Here is a 16,682-nt window from a genome sequence, read left to right as displayed (position 1 = left end):
AAAAAAAAAAAATGTCCGATTTCGAGATTGAATGAAAATTAAGTAAAAAAAAAAAAAAAAAAAAAAAAAACTTTTTGTGTTACTTTTTTTTACGTACGAGAAAAGCAAAAAGGACAATTTGTTTGTTATGTTTGTTTGTTTGGGTTATCTGATTGTTTGACTCTTATCGATAATTTTATTTACATTTTTTTTTTTTTTTCGGTAACTCGAACATTTTTTTTTTTTTTTTTTCGTTCGTGGTACTAGGAAGTTCAAATCGAATCGGAGAATTTGTTTTGTTTTTTTATTTCGCGCGAATTAATTTTTAAATTTTGTTCCTTTCGAAAATGATACGGTATTTTTATATATTTTATTATTATTTTTGTTGTTGTTGTTGTTTGTTGTTTGTTGATTTAATTTTTTGTTAAATTTGCGTGCGGATATTGGAAAATTTCATTATCGGTAAAAATTGTCGCAAAAAAAATAGGAACAACGTTATCAAGTTTAAATTGTACCGTTAAATAATTTTTGATTGTTATCGTTTGTTGTTGTTGTTGTTGTTTTACTCGAAATATTGTGTAATGTAAAATTTTCAAATAAGTCTTATTAATACAAATCGTTGTTGTTGTTGTTTTTTTTCCGCGTGAAAAAGATACAAACGACAAACGATAATTGTTTTCCTTTAAGTTTTTTTTTTTTGATTCTGTCGACACATTTTTGATTGTTTCGGTATTAATGAAATTAAAACTACGAGAAAATCTTTTGCTAAGAAAAAGAAAATCGGGGGAGGGGGAGTGGGGAGGAGGTAGTTTTGCAAATTTGCGCTAATTAATATTCTTCGAAAGCAAAAAAAAAAAAAAAAAAAACGCATTAATTACACGTTTACGCCATTGTGTCACGTTTTTCGTCATTTTTTTCCAGAACCGTCGTGCAAACGCTTTTCCAGCCTATCGCTTTCTATTGTTGTTGAATCGTTTCTTTAATAATAATAATAATAATAATAATAATAATAATAAACGAATTCGTCGTATAAACTTGAACGGTTAAAAAAAAAAAAATCCGCCTGCGATTCTCATCATCGTCTTACGCTCACTTCTTCGATGACCTTATTTTTGTTTTGGTTTACAATTTTTTATTGGTAAACGTTCGCTCGTTTATTTTTAATTATTATTATTATTATTATTATTATTATTATTATTATTATTATTATTATTATTATTTATAATCGAAACACATCGTTTACTTGTTTTTTTTTGTTGTTTCGGAATATTTTTCACGGGCATTCATGTACTCTTTTGTTTGCGTTCGATTGCGAACACACGAAAGAAAAAAAAAATTCAAGAATTTAATCATTCATTATTCCGAAACGTTCAAACGGTTACTTTCTCTATTCGGTTAACGCGTTTAATAGTAGCAGTAGTAGCAGGTGTAGTAGTAGTAGTAGTAGTAGCAGCAGTAGTAGTAGTAGTAGCAGTAGTAGCAGGTGTAGTAGTAGTAGTAGTTGTAGTTGTAGTATGAATTTTTTTCGTTTTTTATTCTCCGCGATTAAATGACGTGTGTTCCAGTTGTAAAGCAAGAAATCATTAAAAAATTGCCGAAAAGTCGGTTCCCTTCCTCCGCCCTCTGCCCGCTCGCCTCTCCCCCTTCCCCTTTAAAAAGTAAAAAGTAACAGTTTCGTTTCGTTTTCATCGATTGTTAACGTTTCCCTTCGAAGATTGTTTTCTTTTTTTTTTTTTTTACAAAAAAAAAAAAAAAAAAATTAAAATGAAAGGAGAAAAACGAGATGTGGAGGGATCGGCGTTCATCTCAAAAAAAAATTCCGCGATTTGTTTTAATTAAAAAAAAATTTTTTATTTTCAGATCATGATGATGATGATGATGATGATGACGATGATGACGGTCACGTATTTCACAAATTATTTTTAGTCATTCGTCGTTTGACTCTCTAAACAAAAGAAATTCGAAAGAGAAGAAGAAATTGTGTTGGATTTAAATCGTTTTTCGACGATGGAAACGGACGTAAATCAAGACATTCAAGATTATTGGAACGAAGTTAAACATCATTCGGGATCGGAAGAGATAGGCGAAGAAGATTTGAGTTCAAGAAGTTGCGAGGGTAAGCCAAAATTGTGGTGGTGATGGTGGTGGTTGGAAAGGTATGCGAGAGGGTGAAAACCACGTTGCGTGTCAAATCGTTCGCGGATTTGTAATAACCCAGCACGCAAGCAACACATTTCATTATTTATTTATTTATTTATTTATTTTTATAAGAAAGTTGCAATGATTACGTAAGAGCGTATCCGAAAAAAAAAAAGTTTAAAATTTACACACTCGCGAAACTTTATTATAAATTATTAATTAATTAATTAATTAAAAGGAAATCGTGAAAATAAAATAAATTAATTAAATAAATAAATAAATAAAGGGGTTTTTTTCGTTTGCCATCCGTAGCGGTTATTATCATTATCACGCAATAGCGTTTTGAGCAAGTGATAAGAAAAAAGGAAAACAAAGCAAAACAAAAGGGAAACTGGGTTGGTTACGGTCAAATTGCGAACCCTATCCAATTATAATTTTTTACGTAATTTTTTTTTGTACAGAAGGAGAACTCGAAACGGAATGGCTCAAAGACGCGGGTCTGTCACACTTGACGGAACCCTTTCTGCACGGGCTAGAAGTTTCAGAATCCGAATTGGAAGGGGCTCTACTCGATTTCTCCAAACTCCAAGCGGAGGCTATCAAAAGACGAGTGAAAACGCTCAACAACACAATACGTCAGAGACGGTCGAAAGCCAAACATCGGAAAGCAGACGTGAGAGACGTTTTCAAAGATTATGAAGTGAGTGAGAGAGAGAGAGTTTGTTGTCAAAAGGCTGTGGGTGACGGAAAAGTGAAAATTATTATTATTATTAAAATTTTCAGAATCACAGTTCGGGATCACAATCGAGAAGTGTCACTCCGGATTCTTTAGATTCCGTCGAAATAAGATTGAACGACGTTGATTCATTCACGACGACGATACACTTGTGAGTAGTGACTTGTAAAGTATAAAAAAAAAAAAAAAAAAACGTGACAGATAATTGCTGGCTGACGTGAGTTTTTTTTGATTTGGTTACAGACCTGGCAGCAACATTTCCGGGGTACCATGGAAACTGAAGAAACCTCTATCTCGAGCACCCAGCGCTCCCCCGATAAATCATGTAAAAAAAAATCAAAACGTTCAAAATCATAATTATACGAATCGTGAAATATTTAGAAATTACGTTCCCGACATTGCAGACTCTGGTGAGTGTGTAAGAGAAAAAAAAAGTGGCAGCAGAAAGCAAAAGTGTGTGTGTGTGTGTGTGTTTTGTGACTCTCCTCCTGACACGTTTTCTTCAGTTTCAGACGGATTACGACTCATCAGTTACCAGTACCTAGGAACTCTACCGAGAAACAGAAGCGGGAGCGATCCTCTTTACCTCGACGTGACCGTGGAAGAATCGGAAAAATTGGATCCGTCGAGACTTCGAAATCTTTCTCCGTCCAACGGTAGAAGGTTGAGCAGGAGTCACGGAAACCTTTTAGACGTAGAAGAAAAATACAGGTGAGTCAAAAAAAAGAATTAATTTTTTTGGTCGCGGTTGTTTGTGGTTTGTCGTTGTTGTTGTTGTTGTTGTCAATGATTGTTCAACCTTGATCGAGGATTCGTATTAGTAGTGCTCACAATAATAACGGTCTTTGTAAATAAACATTATTTAACTGTGACTAATTGGTAATTAATGAAGAGTTTAAGGCTCGTTTGTAATTCTTGCAAGTACCTGGTTGGTTAGTACCCCACGTTATCCCGTGTATCCCGTGTGGGTGCGTACGTGTTTGCGTGCGTGCCTGTATACGTGCGTTCTAACACGCGAAAGGCAAAATTTATACCTTGATTTCTTGTACATTTTCCTTTTCAGCATTTATAATAATAATAATAATAATAATAATAATTACAACGAAAGCGAAGACAGAACGTGGATCGATAGCTTGGACGAAGCCGACGTTTTACTTTTGAGGCCAAGATTTTTGGCAGAAGTGACGTCACTATTCGATTCGAGCAACAAACCATTGCAAAAGCGGAAACCGTATAAAAGTAATCGGAAATCGGGTAAGTTTAAATTTTATTTTTGGCGCGGAAAAAACGATTTTATCCGATGTTAGATGGAAATGAAATCAAATTTTTTTTTTTTTTTTTTTTTTTTTTTTTTTTTCTTCTCGTCTTTCTCTTACCTTCCTGATCGAAGATGGTGCCGTGTTCGGATTACCATTAAATGTTCTTCTGGAAAAGGACGAAAGGATATTATCGACTCAGGGCTCTCTTCTCAAAAACGTACCGTACATATTTCAAAAGGTTAGGATTTGATGGATTTTATTGAAATAATGTGCGCGAAAGTTTAGGTGATGATGATGATGATGATGATGATGATGATTGTTTTTTAGCTCATAAATCATCTCGAACAGCATTCGCTCAAAGATGAAGGATTGTTACGGGTGGCTGGGCTCAAGGGAAGAACGGAAATTCTCACAAACGCAATAGAAAATCATTTTTATTCGGACATGATAAAAGTCGACGAGATACTTTATCAGGTGACGTCACACGACGTGGCATCAGCTCTTAAAAAACTTTTGAGAGACCTTCCGGAACCCCTTTTAACGTTTAAATTTTTATCCACGTTTTACGACGTTCACGGTACGTTATCTCCTCTCTCTCTCTCTCTCTCTCTTTCTCTCTCTTTCTTTCGAAGGATGCTGATTTTTTTTGTCGATTTTTAACAGAACTCGACGAAAACAAGAGGAAAACGGCGCTCAACCTTTTGATTCTTCTCCTTCCGAAAGAAAATCAATCCACTCTCCGGTACCTCTTTCAATTTCTGATCAAAGTTTCACGTTTGGAAGAATACAACAAAATGGGAATACACGGGATAGCCACCATATTGGCACCGTCGCTTTTCCCTCCGAGGTGTGTGTCATTCACTAAGGGTGCAAGCGAGAAAAGTGTCTTTTCCCGTTTTACAATTTATCGTTTGTTTACTTTTTTTGTTATGAAAGGTTTGTGAGACTGTCAAAGGACGACATGGCGTCGCAAGTGAAATCCGCAGAGATTTGCATTGAATTGACTGAAATTCTTCTCTCGTACGGAGAGTCTTTGTGGGTCGTACCAAAGTACCTCGTGTCGCAATTGCGAAGTTTGAATCAAACGAGACAAGAGAGAAAGGAAAACAATAAACCGGTAAGAAAGAAGAATGATCGATCGATCGATCGATGGATCGATGTATCGAATTTTCTTCGAGACGATTTTTTTTTTTTTTCGATTCGTTTCAGAAGCTTCTTTTCGGTAAAGCGAGGCATAAAATCGTGAGTAGAGTTCGAGACGTTCAAGATGGAGTCATAATCGTCGAAGCGAGTCAGTTCGGAATGAAACATTTTCCGATTTGCATAACGGAAACGACGACGGCTCGCGACGTTATTTTCAAGTAAGTTTTCCCTCCCTCTCTCTCTCTCTCTCTCTCTTTTTTTTCTTCTGCTGTTGTTTCGTTTGTTAATCCGAAATGATTTTAGGATAATGCACGAGGGTATGATGTTGGCGGACAAGAAGAAAACGCCGCCGAGAGAAAGATCTAGACCGCTGTCGGAATTGGCACCCAGAGGCCTCGCTCTGAGTTGTTTCTTATCATCCGCCGCGCCGGAAATGGCTCTACAAACTCATTTCCTTTGCGAAGTCGGCGGAAACATAGGTGAGCTCATTTTTCCTTTTCTTTTCTCACCGTCGGGGTTCTTGCTGTTCGTAAAAAGGTAAGAAAAAAATTTTTTTTTTTTTTGGAATTTCAGTCAAGAGAGAATTGGAACACAGCACGATAGTCGCGAGCGTATTACGGGAAAATCCAGGAGCATCGTGGAAATTACAATGTCGTCACCGGAATTGTCCGAAACGATGAAATTCTACGGCCACGTCAAAAAAAAATTAAAAAAATTTATTTATTTATACGTATTCGTTGTGGTGTCGAGGAGCCGAGACTGACCGCGTCGTAAGAAGAAAAAAAGAAAAAAAAATTGACGATGGCCGTCACTGGAAAAACGTCACCCCTCCCCTCCCCTCGCCTCCTCAACCCCGCCCCGTTTGAATTTTATATATTTTGAAGTGTCAAAAGAAAAAATGGGTTTTGCACGGAGACGACTGTTTTTTTTTTTTTTTTTTTTTAGTTTCGAATAGATTTAGCCGTTATAATTTTTTTTTTTTTCTTTTTTAGTCGTAAATTTAAAAGAAAAACGAATTTTAATCGAAGAACAAATTTTTTCTTTTTTTTTTTTTCTGGACAGGGAAGAAAGAGAGAGATAGAGATAGATAGAGAGAGAGAGAGAGAAATTGATTGATTTCGATTTAAAAATGACGTGAATTTTGTTTGTTTGTTTGCTGACGTCGAAATAATAATTCACGTATCATTCCCTAAGACTATACTACAATGTACTATTATTATTATTATTATTATTATTATTTATATGAAAAAAAAATAAAAATAAAAAATAAATTTGTATAATTATGTTAGTGCCAAATAATATTTTTTGAATATATATATATAAGAAAAAAAAATTTTTTTTTTTTAAATTTTTTATTTTTGTTATTAATTTTTATGAAAGAGGAATGGTTTTGTTTGTTTGTTTGTTTTGGTAAGAAATTTATTATTTAAGTTTGTATATTGGTAGTAAATTTTTATTTTTTCGTTGGATTGTTTGTTGTTGTCGTCGACGACGACGACTCATCTTTTTTTTCATTTTTCATTCCTTTTTTTTTTAATTGTTTTAATTGTTCTTTGGTCTAAAAAGAAAGTAAAATAATAATAAACAAAATAATAATGGTGGATAGTTTTAAATAAATAAATATTATTAACTTCTTTGTGAAAAAAAGATTCTTCTTGAACACTTTGTTGTTTGTCGTGAAATATTCCAGGAGTACGTTCTAATTTATCTTTAACATCATCTTCATCTTTTTTTTTATCTTTATCTCTATCGTTACTCAAATATCTCAACAATATCACATCCGTACGACGTAATCTGAAAATTTATAATTTTTTTTACACGAACAAAATAAATTTAATTAAATTAATTATACTAACAATGAATTTTTATGAAGAAAACAATTTAATTTTTTCGTTACGATTTTATTCATTATTATTATTATTATATAAATAATATGGGGTACGAGAATTCGGTTTTTTTTAATGATTTGTTGTAATTAAATCGTTTTTCGATTATCGTTAATATTTAAAAACATATTCGAAATGAAAATTTTTCGTTTAAAAAAAGGAGATTCTACGTATAATTATAAAAATATTAACAAGAATAATAATTTATGACAACATTTAAAATGGCGGCATCATTAAAACGACGGTTTGAAATCGTACGAGTTCGATTAATCGAATCACAGCCTTCTAGATTTTTTTTTTTTTTGTTCCAAGAGTTATTTTAACTGTTAAGGGTATTAATTTATATGTTAGAAAGTTAACGTATTTAAAAATGATTAAAAATTTATGTAATAAAAGTTATAATTTAAGTAAAAATAATAATTTTTTCGTTCGTTTATTTAAACGATCTTTTTTATCGGAATCATATAAATGTATCGATGAGTGGGAAAATCGTTTGAAACATCCAATTTTTAAAAAATCAAATGTCGATAATATATATAATCAATTAAAATTAGATTTCGATACGAATAAAAGGATAAGCGTGTTAGATGTTGATATATTAGCTAATTCTTTTAAAGATTATAACGAGAAATTCGAAGTTGAAGACACTTTGAAGAAATTACGAGAGTGTCCGGAATGTGTGCTTTTACCGGAAAGATCAACGCATGCAATTCTTCGTTATTACATTGATCACGGTCCGAAAGAAGATATTTTTAATTTATTGAGTAACAGACTCGAATATGGAGTTTTTCCTGATTTTTATTTAATTAACATGTTGATGGATAAGTTTTTAAAAAACGAAGATTACGTTTCTGCTGTTAAAATTGCTGTTCTTCAAATGCTTCAGGAAGAATATGGACATCCCATAACGAAATCTTTGGCAATATTTTCTTGTTATAAATATTTATTATCGTCTATGGTGTGGTCTGTACCACCACCACCTGAACCTGATCCAGATGAAGATGTTGTTAAAGTCAGAGTACCTTACATAAGGAATCCTTATTTTGATGATCATTTCGATATCACAGAACCAAATCATTTAGTCGGTAAAACAATGTGGTTATTTGGTAAAAATATCAATGGACCTCTTGGCATTTCAAGTCAACTTGTCGGTTTAATTTTATATGAAAAATTCAATGAAACTATTTCACTTTTAAATACTATCATTGAAAAAGATTTAAAATTACATTCTCAAGCTGTTTCAATGGCTAAAGATTTTTTAACGAATAAACCGAAACAAGATGTTCAATCGACAGATGAAGAAAATCAAAATGATAATTCGACAACTGATGCACAAAATGCAGATGTGCAGTCATCTGATTCGATAAAAAATGAAATTTTACAACTTCTTACAAAGATCAACTCAAAAAACTTATTAAAAACAGATCTATTAACAGAATCTGAAAATTTATTAAAACATTCGATTGAAAATAATGAAAGAAATGATATAGATAATCAATGTAAGGTAATTAACTCAAAATTTTATCATTATTTTAAGTTTTTATTAATTAACAATAAATGCATGGAAACTTATTCCATTTTTTAATCAAATTTTTAAATTCATTAGATATACAGTCGATGGGAAAACGATAGGAATGAACACATAAATAAAGAATTGGAAAGAAGCGAAATTGAAAATCTTAAAATGGAAATTGCCAAAGTTAAAGAAGAACTCAAAAGTGAAGAGCAGAAATTATTTTATTTCGATAAAGAAGATGAGTTACAATTAGAAATAGAAGAACAGAAAAAGAAAATGAGTAATGTTGTTTATTACAAGGGTAAACGCAAATATAAAGATGTTCAAGAAGATACATACATCCCACCTGATGTTAAAAAAACTTTTAATGAATGAATGAAGAAATCAGTTTCTTTTATAAATGGTGAGTTTATTTTAATTTTATTTAAAGCAGTTTTATCTACAATCTACAATTCATAACATGTTTATTTTTGGTATTTTTGGTTACTTTTTCGATACAAACTCTTGTTTATCTTGAAATTTTTATTATTATCATCATAATAGTAGGCACCGGAACGTTGACGCAGATTTAATAAGTAAAACTTCTCAATTTTACATTTAAAAGTGATTCGTTTTTTAGCTTTTCTTTTTCGACAAATAATGCGACAAAGTCTTATCACAGGATTACTTTATTTATTATTATTATTATTATTTAGTTTTTTATTAACTAATCATTTATTTATTATTAAAAAGAATATATAATATAAAGCAGAATAGTCAGAATTGCATATATGTACAAATACTTATATGAATGCTTATTATTTTTTTTATAAAGGAATCACAAGGTGGATAGTTTTCGTTGTTTGGCTTATTTTTTGTTTTGATTGCGTACCTTAAATTACGCTTTTATTTTTCCCCATTTTTTCTCAATAACGACGATGATGATGATGATGTTGATGATGATGAGGGGGGGGATACAAGTCAAGAATTTTGTTGTTGTTTTAATTTGAGTTGAGCAGTGAGTTGAGCGCTTTCGTTTTTCATTTGATTCAAATCCGCCATTATTCGTTCCAAATTAGCCGCTATGTTTTTACTCTTTTCCTTTTCGATCTGCGTACGAAAATGAATCGTTAATAAAATACATTTTTTTTTTTTAAATGATTCTTTTTCGAAATAATTTACCTGATCTTCCAAATCACGGATTTCTCTTAGTATGGCACCCGTGTCTTGAACCATGGCGACGAGTTGATCGCAATCGGAATGTAACGTTGCCAACAACTTGTAAGCTTTTCGACTCGTTTCATCTTTTTTTGCATCCTTTTTTAAAAAAACAAATCACAAATATTAAATCGTTTTTTATTATTATTATTATTTCGTTTACTTACTCTAAAAATGGTTTCGTCGGCAACGGTAAAACTCCTGTCCAATTGACCGCTCAATGTGTTTATTTCTTTTTGTATTTCTCTCGTATCTCTCAACACCTTCTCGATTTCAGTCTTTTGTTTTTCTATATTATTTATTATTTCCAAAATTCGTCTCGTATATGCCGACCTGTTAACTTCTTTACCCACTTTTTCATTTTCCACGTGAAGTTGCGACAAAAGTTTGTCTTTGTTTTTCAAATCAATTTCCAATTCTCTACGTTTTTCTCCTAGCGATTTGGCCGTTTCTGCTTTTTTAACGGTTTCGCTCTTTAAATGAAATAAATATATATAAATTAAAATTAATAAAGAATTCATCGAAAAAGGGAAATACATTGCTGCTGCTGCTGCTGCTGCTGCTGCTGCTGCCCCGCAGCACACTCACGGTTTTATCAGATTGTACTTGAACACTTTTACGATATTTTTCAATCAATGGAATCCTATGTTTTTCCCATTGATTCGCTAGAGAAACTAATCTTTGTGATGCTGAGTCAATAACTTGTTGATATTTATTTAAATTGTTTTCCCCATCCGGTAACAATTCTAATATTTTCATTCTCAATAAATTTTTTTCTTTCATTTGACACAAATTGAATTGATCACGTTCGAGATCTTGTAATATTTGATTTTTTTTCGATTTTAACTGGAAGGAAAAAAAAAATTTTATTTTTTTTCTCTCATTCACAACTTTTGATTTTTACACAAATCGAACTGAAAAGAAAAAACTCTTGTACACACTCGTTGAACATCTGCAACAAGTTCTTCTATTTCTTTACTTAAAATATCTTCTTCCTTTTTTGATTCACTCCATGTTTGATCATCTTCTGTGGTATTGTTGGTAGTCTTTTCTTTTAGTTTTGGTCTTGGTGCTATGGGAGGTTTCCAATTTCCCCGTGTGACTTCCTGAAATTTTTTTTTTTTTAATGTTGTTAGGCATCGACAAGTTATTATTTTAAATGATTCTCACTACTAATGCTTTTTTTTATTATTTTTAGGTAGTAATAGTTCAAAAAAAAAAAAAAAAAAAAAAATTACCTTTGAAAAATTTGATGTCAACAATGTTTTGTCGATATTATTAATTTTATTATTTTCAGGTTTCGATTGATGTAATTGTGGTCGATTCTTAGCCAAAATTGCTCTCGAATGCAATGTAAGTATTGTAGGAATTAAATATTTTTTATCCATCATATTCGAAGACAAATCATTCATACAAAACTCTTTCCAAGCTGTCGTTTAATGAATGTGAAGAATAATATATAATAATAATGATAATAATATTAATAAATATTTTCAGTTTTTTTTTTTTCTTTTTTTTTGTTTGTTTTCGTATGAAGCCTTGATTCACTCACCGATTTTTGGAGTTTCTTTTATATTTGAATATGTAAGAAAACTTTGAGGTGATCCTAAATCGGAACAAGCTCTTGGTAAGCATGGACGAGTTAATTCTTCTTTAACTTTTTGTCTTATTTTACGTAAAATCAATTCAGGTCCTGAAATTTTTTTTATTTTTATTATTGGTTAAATATTTAAATGAGTGATTTTTTTAAATTATTTTAAATTAATTAATTGTTATTATTATTATTTAAAAATTTTTACAGTTTTCATGCGGTATTCCTTTTTTAAATTTAGATCATTACCCGTGGGTTCATGTACAAATTTTTCTTGTTCTTTAGGGAGTTTTTCGATAAGAAACATTAATACTTTTCTTATGTCAGATTCTCCAGAGTAAAGAAAAGTTTGATAGCCCACGTCTCCCGGATAACCATTGTCCATGCAAGCCTGAGCAATGAGTTGACCCATTCTATATTTAGCAGCCATGTTTTGAGGGAGAATATGCGGTAACCCCAAATTGGGTTGTATTAAATCTAAACAACAGACGGCGGACTTGACAATCATTTCGGTGTCAAATTGCTTCAAACTAGTTACATCTTCGTCAATGTCACTAAAAATCAAGTGATGATAATCAAAAATCTTTATTGAGAAGGATGCAAGTGATTATTCCAGTGAGCTCAATCAAAGCATTTTCGACTAACTCAAACGTAAAATTACACGAGCCGAAATTAATTAATAATTTAATTAAATAAAGTAATTTCACAATGTTCTCATTGAAAATTAAATCGAAGAAAACGATGAGGAATACGTACCAACCGATTTGACGAAGGGAATGTAAAATTATTTTGTCAACTTCCTCCATTTTGGCTATTGACGAAAGTGGGAAAAATAATTTAACCGACAAATTCTAGTTCCACGTAAAAACGCGCGACATCGGCGTCGTCGCCATTAAAGCGGTCGAATAGAAGTTAACCGTTTTTTCAATTTAATGTTCATTTGTGATATTTTTACCATCGCATCTCACTCAATTTGGAAAAATAATACATGTAAGGTTATAATAAATTACTAATTTATGTAAAACAAATTAAATTTGAATCAATTTTTAATTTTTTATTGATATTAAACAATAACTACTTAACATCTATGACTTATAATACTACTACCTGTTCTTCTACAAATTTTTAATAAAAATTTTTACTGTATTGGTAGTAATAATAGTTATAATAATAATAATAATAATAATAATAATAGGTTATACCACCATACTGTTCATATAAGTCATCATAACAAAAAAATTTAATTAAAAGCCTTATATAAAAAAAAAGCAAGTAACTTTGACAATATAAATTGAATTTTACAAAAGAATTAATTAATAATAATAATAATAATAATGATAATACATAATAATTCATTTCATTTTTTGTTTCAATATATATATATTTAATTATAATAATGATAATAGTAATTATTATTGTTTAATAAATTGTATCGCAGCTTTAATTGATATACCACAATTTAAAGTTAACAAATATTTTTCATAAGAATTTATTTATTTATTTATTTATTTATTATTGTACTACACAAACTTACAAATTTATTAATTTATTTATTTATTTAATTTTCATATAATTCAAAATATTATATCAAATAATTATTTAATTGAAATAATCTATTTTAACTAAAGCTACAAATTATTTATTCATTTATTTATTATTAATAATTATAAAGTCTGATTATATATATATATATGATTGATTGGTTGGAAGACTTTTTTATAAAAAGTTAAAATTTCATATAAATGTTTTATATATATATATATATATATATATATATATATAAACTCATGTTTAAAATTATCTACAACAAAAAAAACAATTTATCATTATTATTATTATTATTCATAATATTATATAATTGAGCCTAAATAATTGATTGATTGATTGATTTTAATTTAAATAACTAATTAAATTAAAACATTATTAATAATAATAATAATAATTTTTTTGTTTTTTCTAATTAATTTTTTTTTCTTTTTTTTTTTTTTACAATAATGATAATAATTCATTACAATTTATATATATATATATATTTACAAAGACTTTTGTTTTTTATATTTAAAAAAAAAAAAGGAATGACACTTGTTTGTTTGTTTGTTTGTTGTTTGTTTGTTTTTTAAATTGACACATGATATAATTTTTTATAATTTTGTAAAAATTACATGATAGTTTTCTCTCTTACTACAAACAACCCAAATTACTTATCGACAAAAAAAACTTATGGCACAAAATATCATGTGTGAATAAAAAAAATAATCATCATTATTATCACTGTAATAATAATAATAATAATGATGATAATAATAATAATAACAACAAAAACAACAATTACAGGGTGTCATTCCTTTTTTTTTTTTTTTTTTTTTTAAGTTTTTTTTCAGTTATAAATTTTTTTTTTTTTTAAAAATTTTTTTTCACAGAGGTAACAACAAATAATTAAAAAAAAAAAAATTAGTAATAATAATAATAACAATAATAATAATAATAATAGTTTTACAAATAATTATTTATTGACATAGTAACTCTTTTGAAAATACTACCGGACGACAAAAAAAAAAAAAACTAATGAAAAGTGACAACCAAAGTTTTTTTTTTTTTTTTTATAAAAACAATTCAAAACTACAACTAAAACAATAATAATAATGATGATGATGATAATGATAATAATAATAACAATGATTATTATTATTATTATTAAAATATTCTAACCGTTTTTTAATTTTTTACATTCTAGACATGGTTGAAACTTTTTTTTTTTAAATAATTTTTTTAATACTGAATATAATAATAATAATAATAATAATATGATATTAACGGTAACAGATTGTCATTAATTAATTAATTAATTAATAATAATAATAAAGTTTAATTCGATTCGATAAATCAAAGACTAGAAAAAGTCTTCGAATCGAATTTTACAAAAAAAAAATTATTTATTTTTTTATACATAAATTATTATTATTATTATTTAAATTTTTTTGTTTATTATAATATTTTACACGTTTACATATATATATATATATATATATTTTGGGGGAGAGAGTGGAGGGTAAGTAAAGTACCAGTAACAAACACGTATAATTAAAAGTAATAACTTATTTATTTTAAATGATTGTCTGAGGTATTTATTTAAAATTACCTGTGCGTCAAAATAATATAAAATTAATAATAATAAAAATAATAATAATGATAATGATAATTTATTAAAAGAGTATTAAGAATTTGTTAGTGAACTTTACTGGAAGAAACGTATAATCAATCAATCAATCAATGAATAAATCGATTCGTTAGCACCCATTTATTTGTTTGTTGTTGTTAATACTGTAATAAAAAAAGATTTTTTTTTTGTTAAGTTGTTTGTTTGTGTTGACGTTTGTCGTTGTCGTTTGTTTTTTTTTTCAAATGTTAATTTTTTAAATATTTAAAAAAAACTCGATCAAATTTAAAATTTAAATTTTATTTGTTTTCACCTTTTCGAAGGTTTTTTTTTTTTTTTTTTGCTTAAACGTCCGCGACACATATTTAAATTTTTTCTTTTTTATTTGAAATTTTAAATAATTTTTTTTTTTTTGGGCGTTAATGAATCGATTATGTTGTTATGCAAAAAAATCAAAGAGAAACAAACACAAAAACAAACACAAACACAAAAGCAAACAAAAAAATGATTTTGTTAGTTTAAAATGTTTCACTTATGAGAATACTACTACTTAATTATCATTTTTTTTTTTTTTTATTTGAAAAATCGAAAGTTTTTTTTTTTTTAGAGAGAGAGAAAGAGAAAGAAAGAGTTATATAATATAAAAAACAAAAGAGAGAGAGTGAAACATATTGTTTTGTCTAAATATTACGGTCGAATAAATACTAATACTCTCGCGTTAAACATACAAAAAAAAATTTTTTAAAGCCGAATTTTCTTTTTATTATTATTATTATTATTATTATGTCATACGTCACATTTTTTTTTTTTAATAAATTACGGTAAAAATTTTCCAAAAACAAAGTTTTAAATGCAATAATAATAATAATAATAATAATAATAATCGAATCTCTTGAGAAAAATTAAATTTTAATTTTACCTCACACAAATATATATATATATATATATAACATATTTTTATTCACAATAATAATCATTACGCTAATAATAATAATAATAATTTATTATCTACTACGATAACTAACTAAAAGTAGAGTGTAATAATAGTAATAATAATAATATTAACAAAACGGAAGACTTTCTGTTTGTTTTTTTTTTTTTTTTTTTTTTTTTTAACTAAATTTTTTATTGGTAAATTTTTTATTTATTTATAAAAATTTTTATTATTTAAAAAAAAAAAATTAATTTATGTAAAACGTTAAATAGGCTCTATTTAATTCATTTATTTAATTATTAATTAATTATTTATTTATTTTTTATTTATATTTAAGGAAAAAAAAAAAGCGTAAATTAAGTTTTTCCCCTGCCACCTTTCGAACAAACAAACAAACAAAAAAAAAATTTTTTTTTTTTTTTTGTCAAACGCATATATATATATATATATATATATATATATATATATATAAGTGTGTGCGCGTGCGCGTACGGGGCGTATCATGTGTATATATATATATATATATATATATATATATATATATATATATATATATATATATATATTTACTTTAAATTTTTAAATAAACATTGCACAAAAATAATAATAAAAAAAATAATAATGTGGGCAGCTTATCCAATGGGAACAACTCTTACGGTGACTAATTACTTCTCATATATATATATATATATATATATAAATTATGTACATAATAATGATGGAAATTAAAAATTTTTTTTTTTTAAAATGGTAATAATAATAATAATAATATCGCAACGATGGCACTTACGAAAAAAAATTTTCGGGTTAATAATAATAATAATGGAAAGTAATTAGTCCCATATTAGTTGACAAAACGTAATTAATTTATAAATTAATAATAATAATAATAACGCGTTTAAAAGTCATTTTAAAAAAAATTAATATTAATATTAATATTAATAGTAATAATAATAATAATAATAATAATAATAATTACATTAAGTCTGATCGTGCGAGGCGGAACGAAAAAAAATTTTCCCAAAAAAAATCTGTGAATTCTTCTTTTTAGGTTTTTCACCATTTTTTTTTCCAGGATCATCCTCCTCCTCTTTTCATCATCGTGTTGATTTTGTGTGTCACGTGATTTTTGGTCAAGGAATGTT

General features: G+C 28.0%; 3 protein-coding genes across 3 annotated transcripts; 2 read left to right on the top strand and 1 right to left on the bottom strand.

Moving 5' to 3' along the window:
- Positions 1–1,986: 1,986 nt before the first annotated feature.
- Phum_PHUM503480 (uncharacterized protein) lies at positions 1,987–5,936 on the top strand (the record flags this gene model as incomplete). The annotated part of the gene is made up of 13 exons (XM_002430855.1): positions 1,987–2,095; positions 2,580–2,818; positions 2,902–3,005; positions 3,098–3,264; positions 3,361–3,565; positions 3,918–4,108; positions 4,245–4,351; positions 4,441–4,690; positions 4,777–4,960; positions 5,050–5,230; positions 5,323–5,474; positions 5,560–5,735; positions 5,830–5,936. 13 exons carry the CDS (start codon positions 1,987–1,989, stop codon positions 5,934–5,936), a joined length of 2,172 nt encoding a protein of 723 aa, XP_002430900.1.
- Positions 5,937–7,512: 1,576 nt separating this feature from the next.
- Positions 7,513–9,033, top strand: Phum_PHUM503470 (mitochondrial 28S ribosomal protein S27, putative; the record flags this gene model as incomplete). The annotated part of the gene is made up of 3 exons (XM_002430854.1): positions 7,513–8,424; positions 8,494–8,646; positions 8,749–9,033. The coding sequence occupies 3 exons, from the start codon at positions 7,513–7,515 to the stop codon at positions 9,031–9,033; spliced, it is 1,350 nt and encodes a 449-aa protein (XP_002430899.1).
- Positions 9,034–9,618: 585 nt separating this feature from the next.
- Positions 9,619–12,252, bottom strand: Phum_PHUM503460 (synaptonemal complex protein, putative; the record flags this gene model as incomplete). Its single annotated transcript, XM_002430853.1, has 9 exons — positions 9,619–9,747; positions 9,820–9,954; positions 10,023–10,328; positions 10,444–10,701; positions 10,797–10,961; positions 11,094–11,284; positions 11,408–11,548; positions 11,696–12,000; positions 12,203–12,252. The coding sequence occupies 9 exons, from the start codon at positions 12,250–12,252 to the stop codon at positions 9,619–9,621; spliced, it is 1,680 nt and encodes a 559-aa protein (XP_002430898.1).
- Between the last annotated feature and the right edge of the window lie 4,430 nt (positions 12,253–16,682).

This window comes from Pediculus humanus, genomic scaffold (genome assembly GCF_000006295.1).
Source record: "Pediculus humanus corporis 1103172108269 genomic scaffold, whole genome shotgun sequence".
Taxonomy (NCBI): domain Eukaryota; kingdom Metazoa; phylum Arthropoda; class Insecta; order Psocodea; family Pediculidae; genus Pediculus; species Pediculus humanus.
The sequence above is the reverse complement of the archived record's forward strand: the minus strand, read 5'-3'. Positions and strand labels throughout refer to the sequence as shown.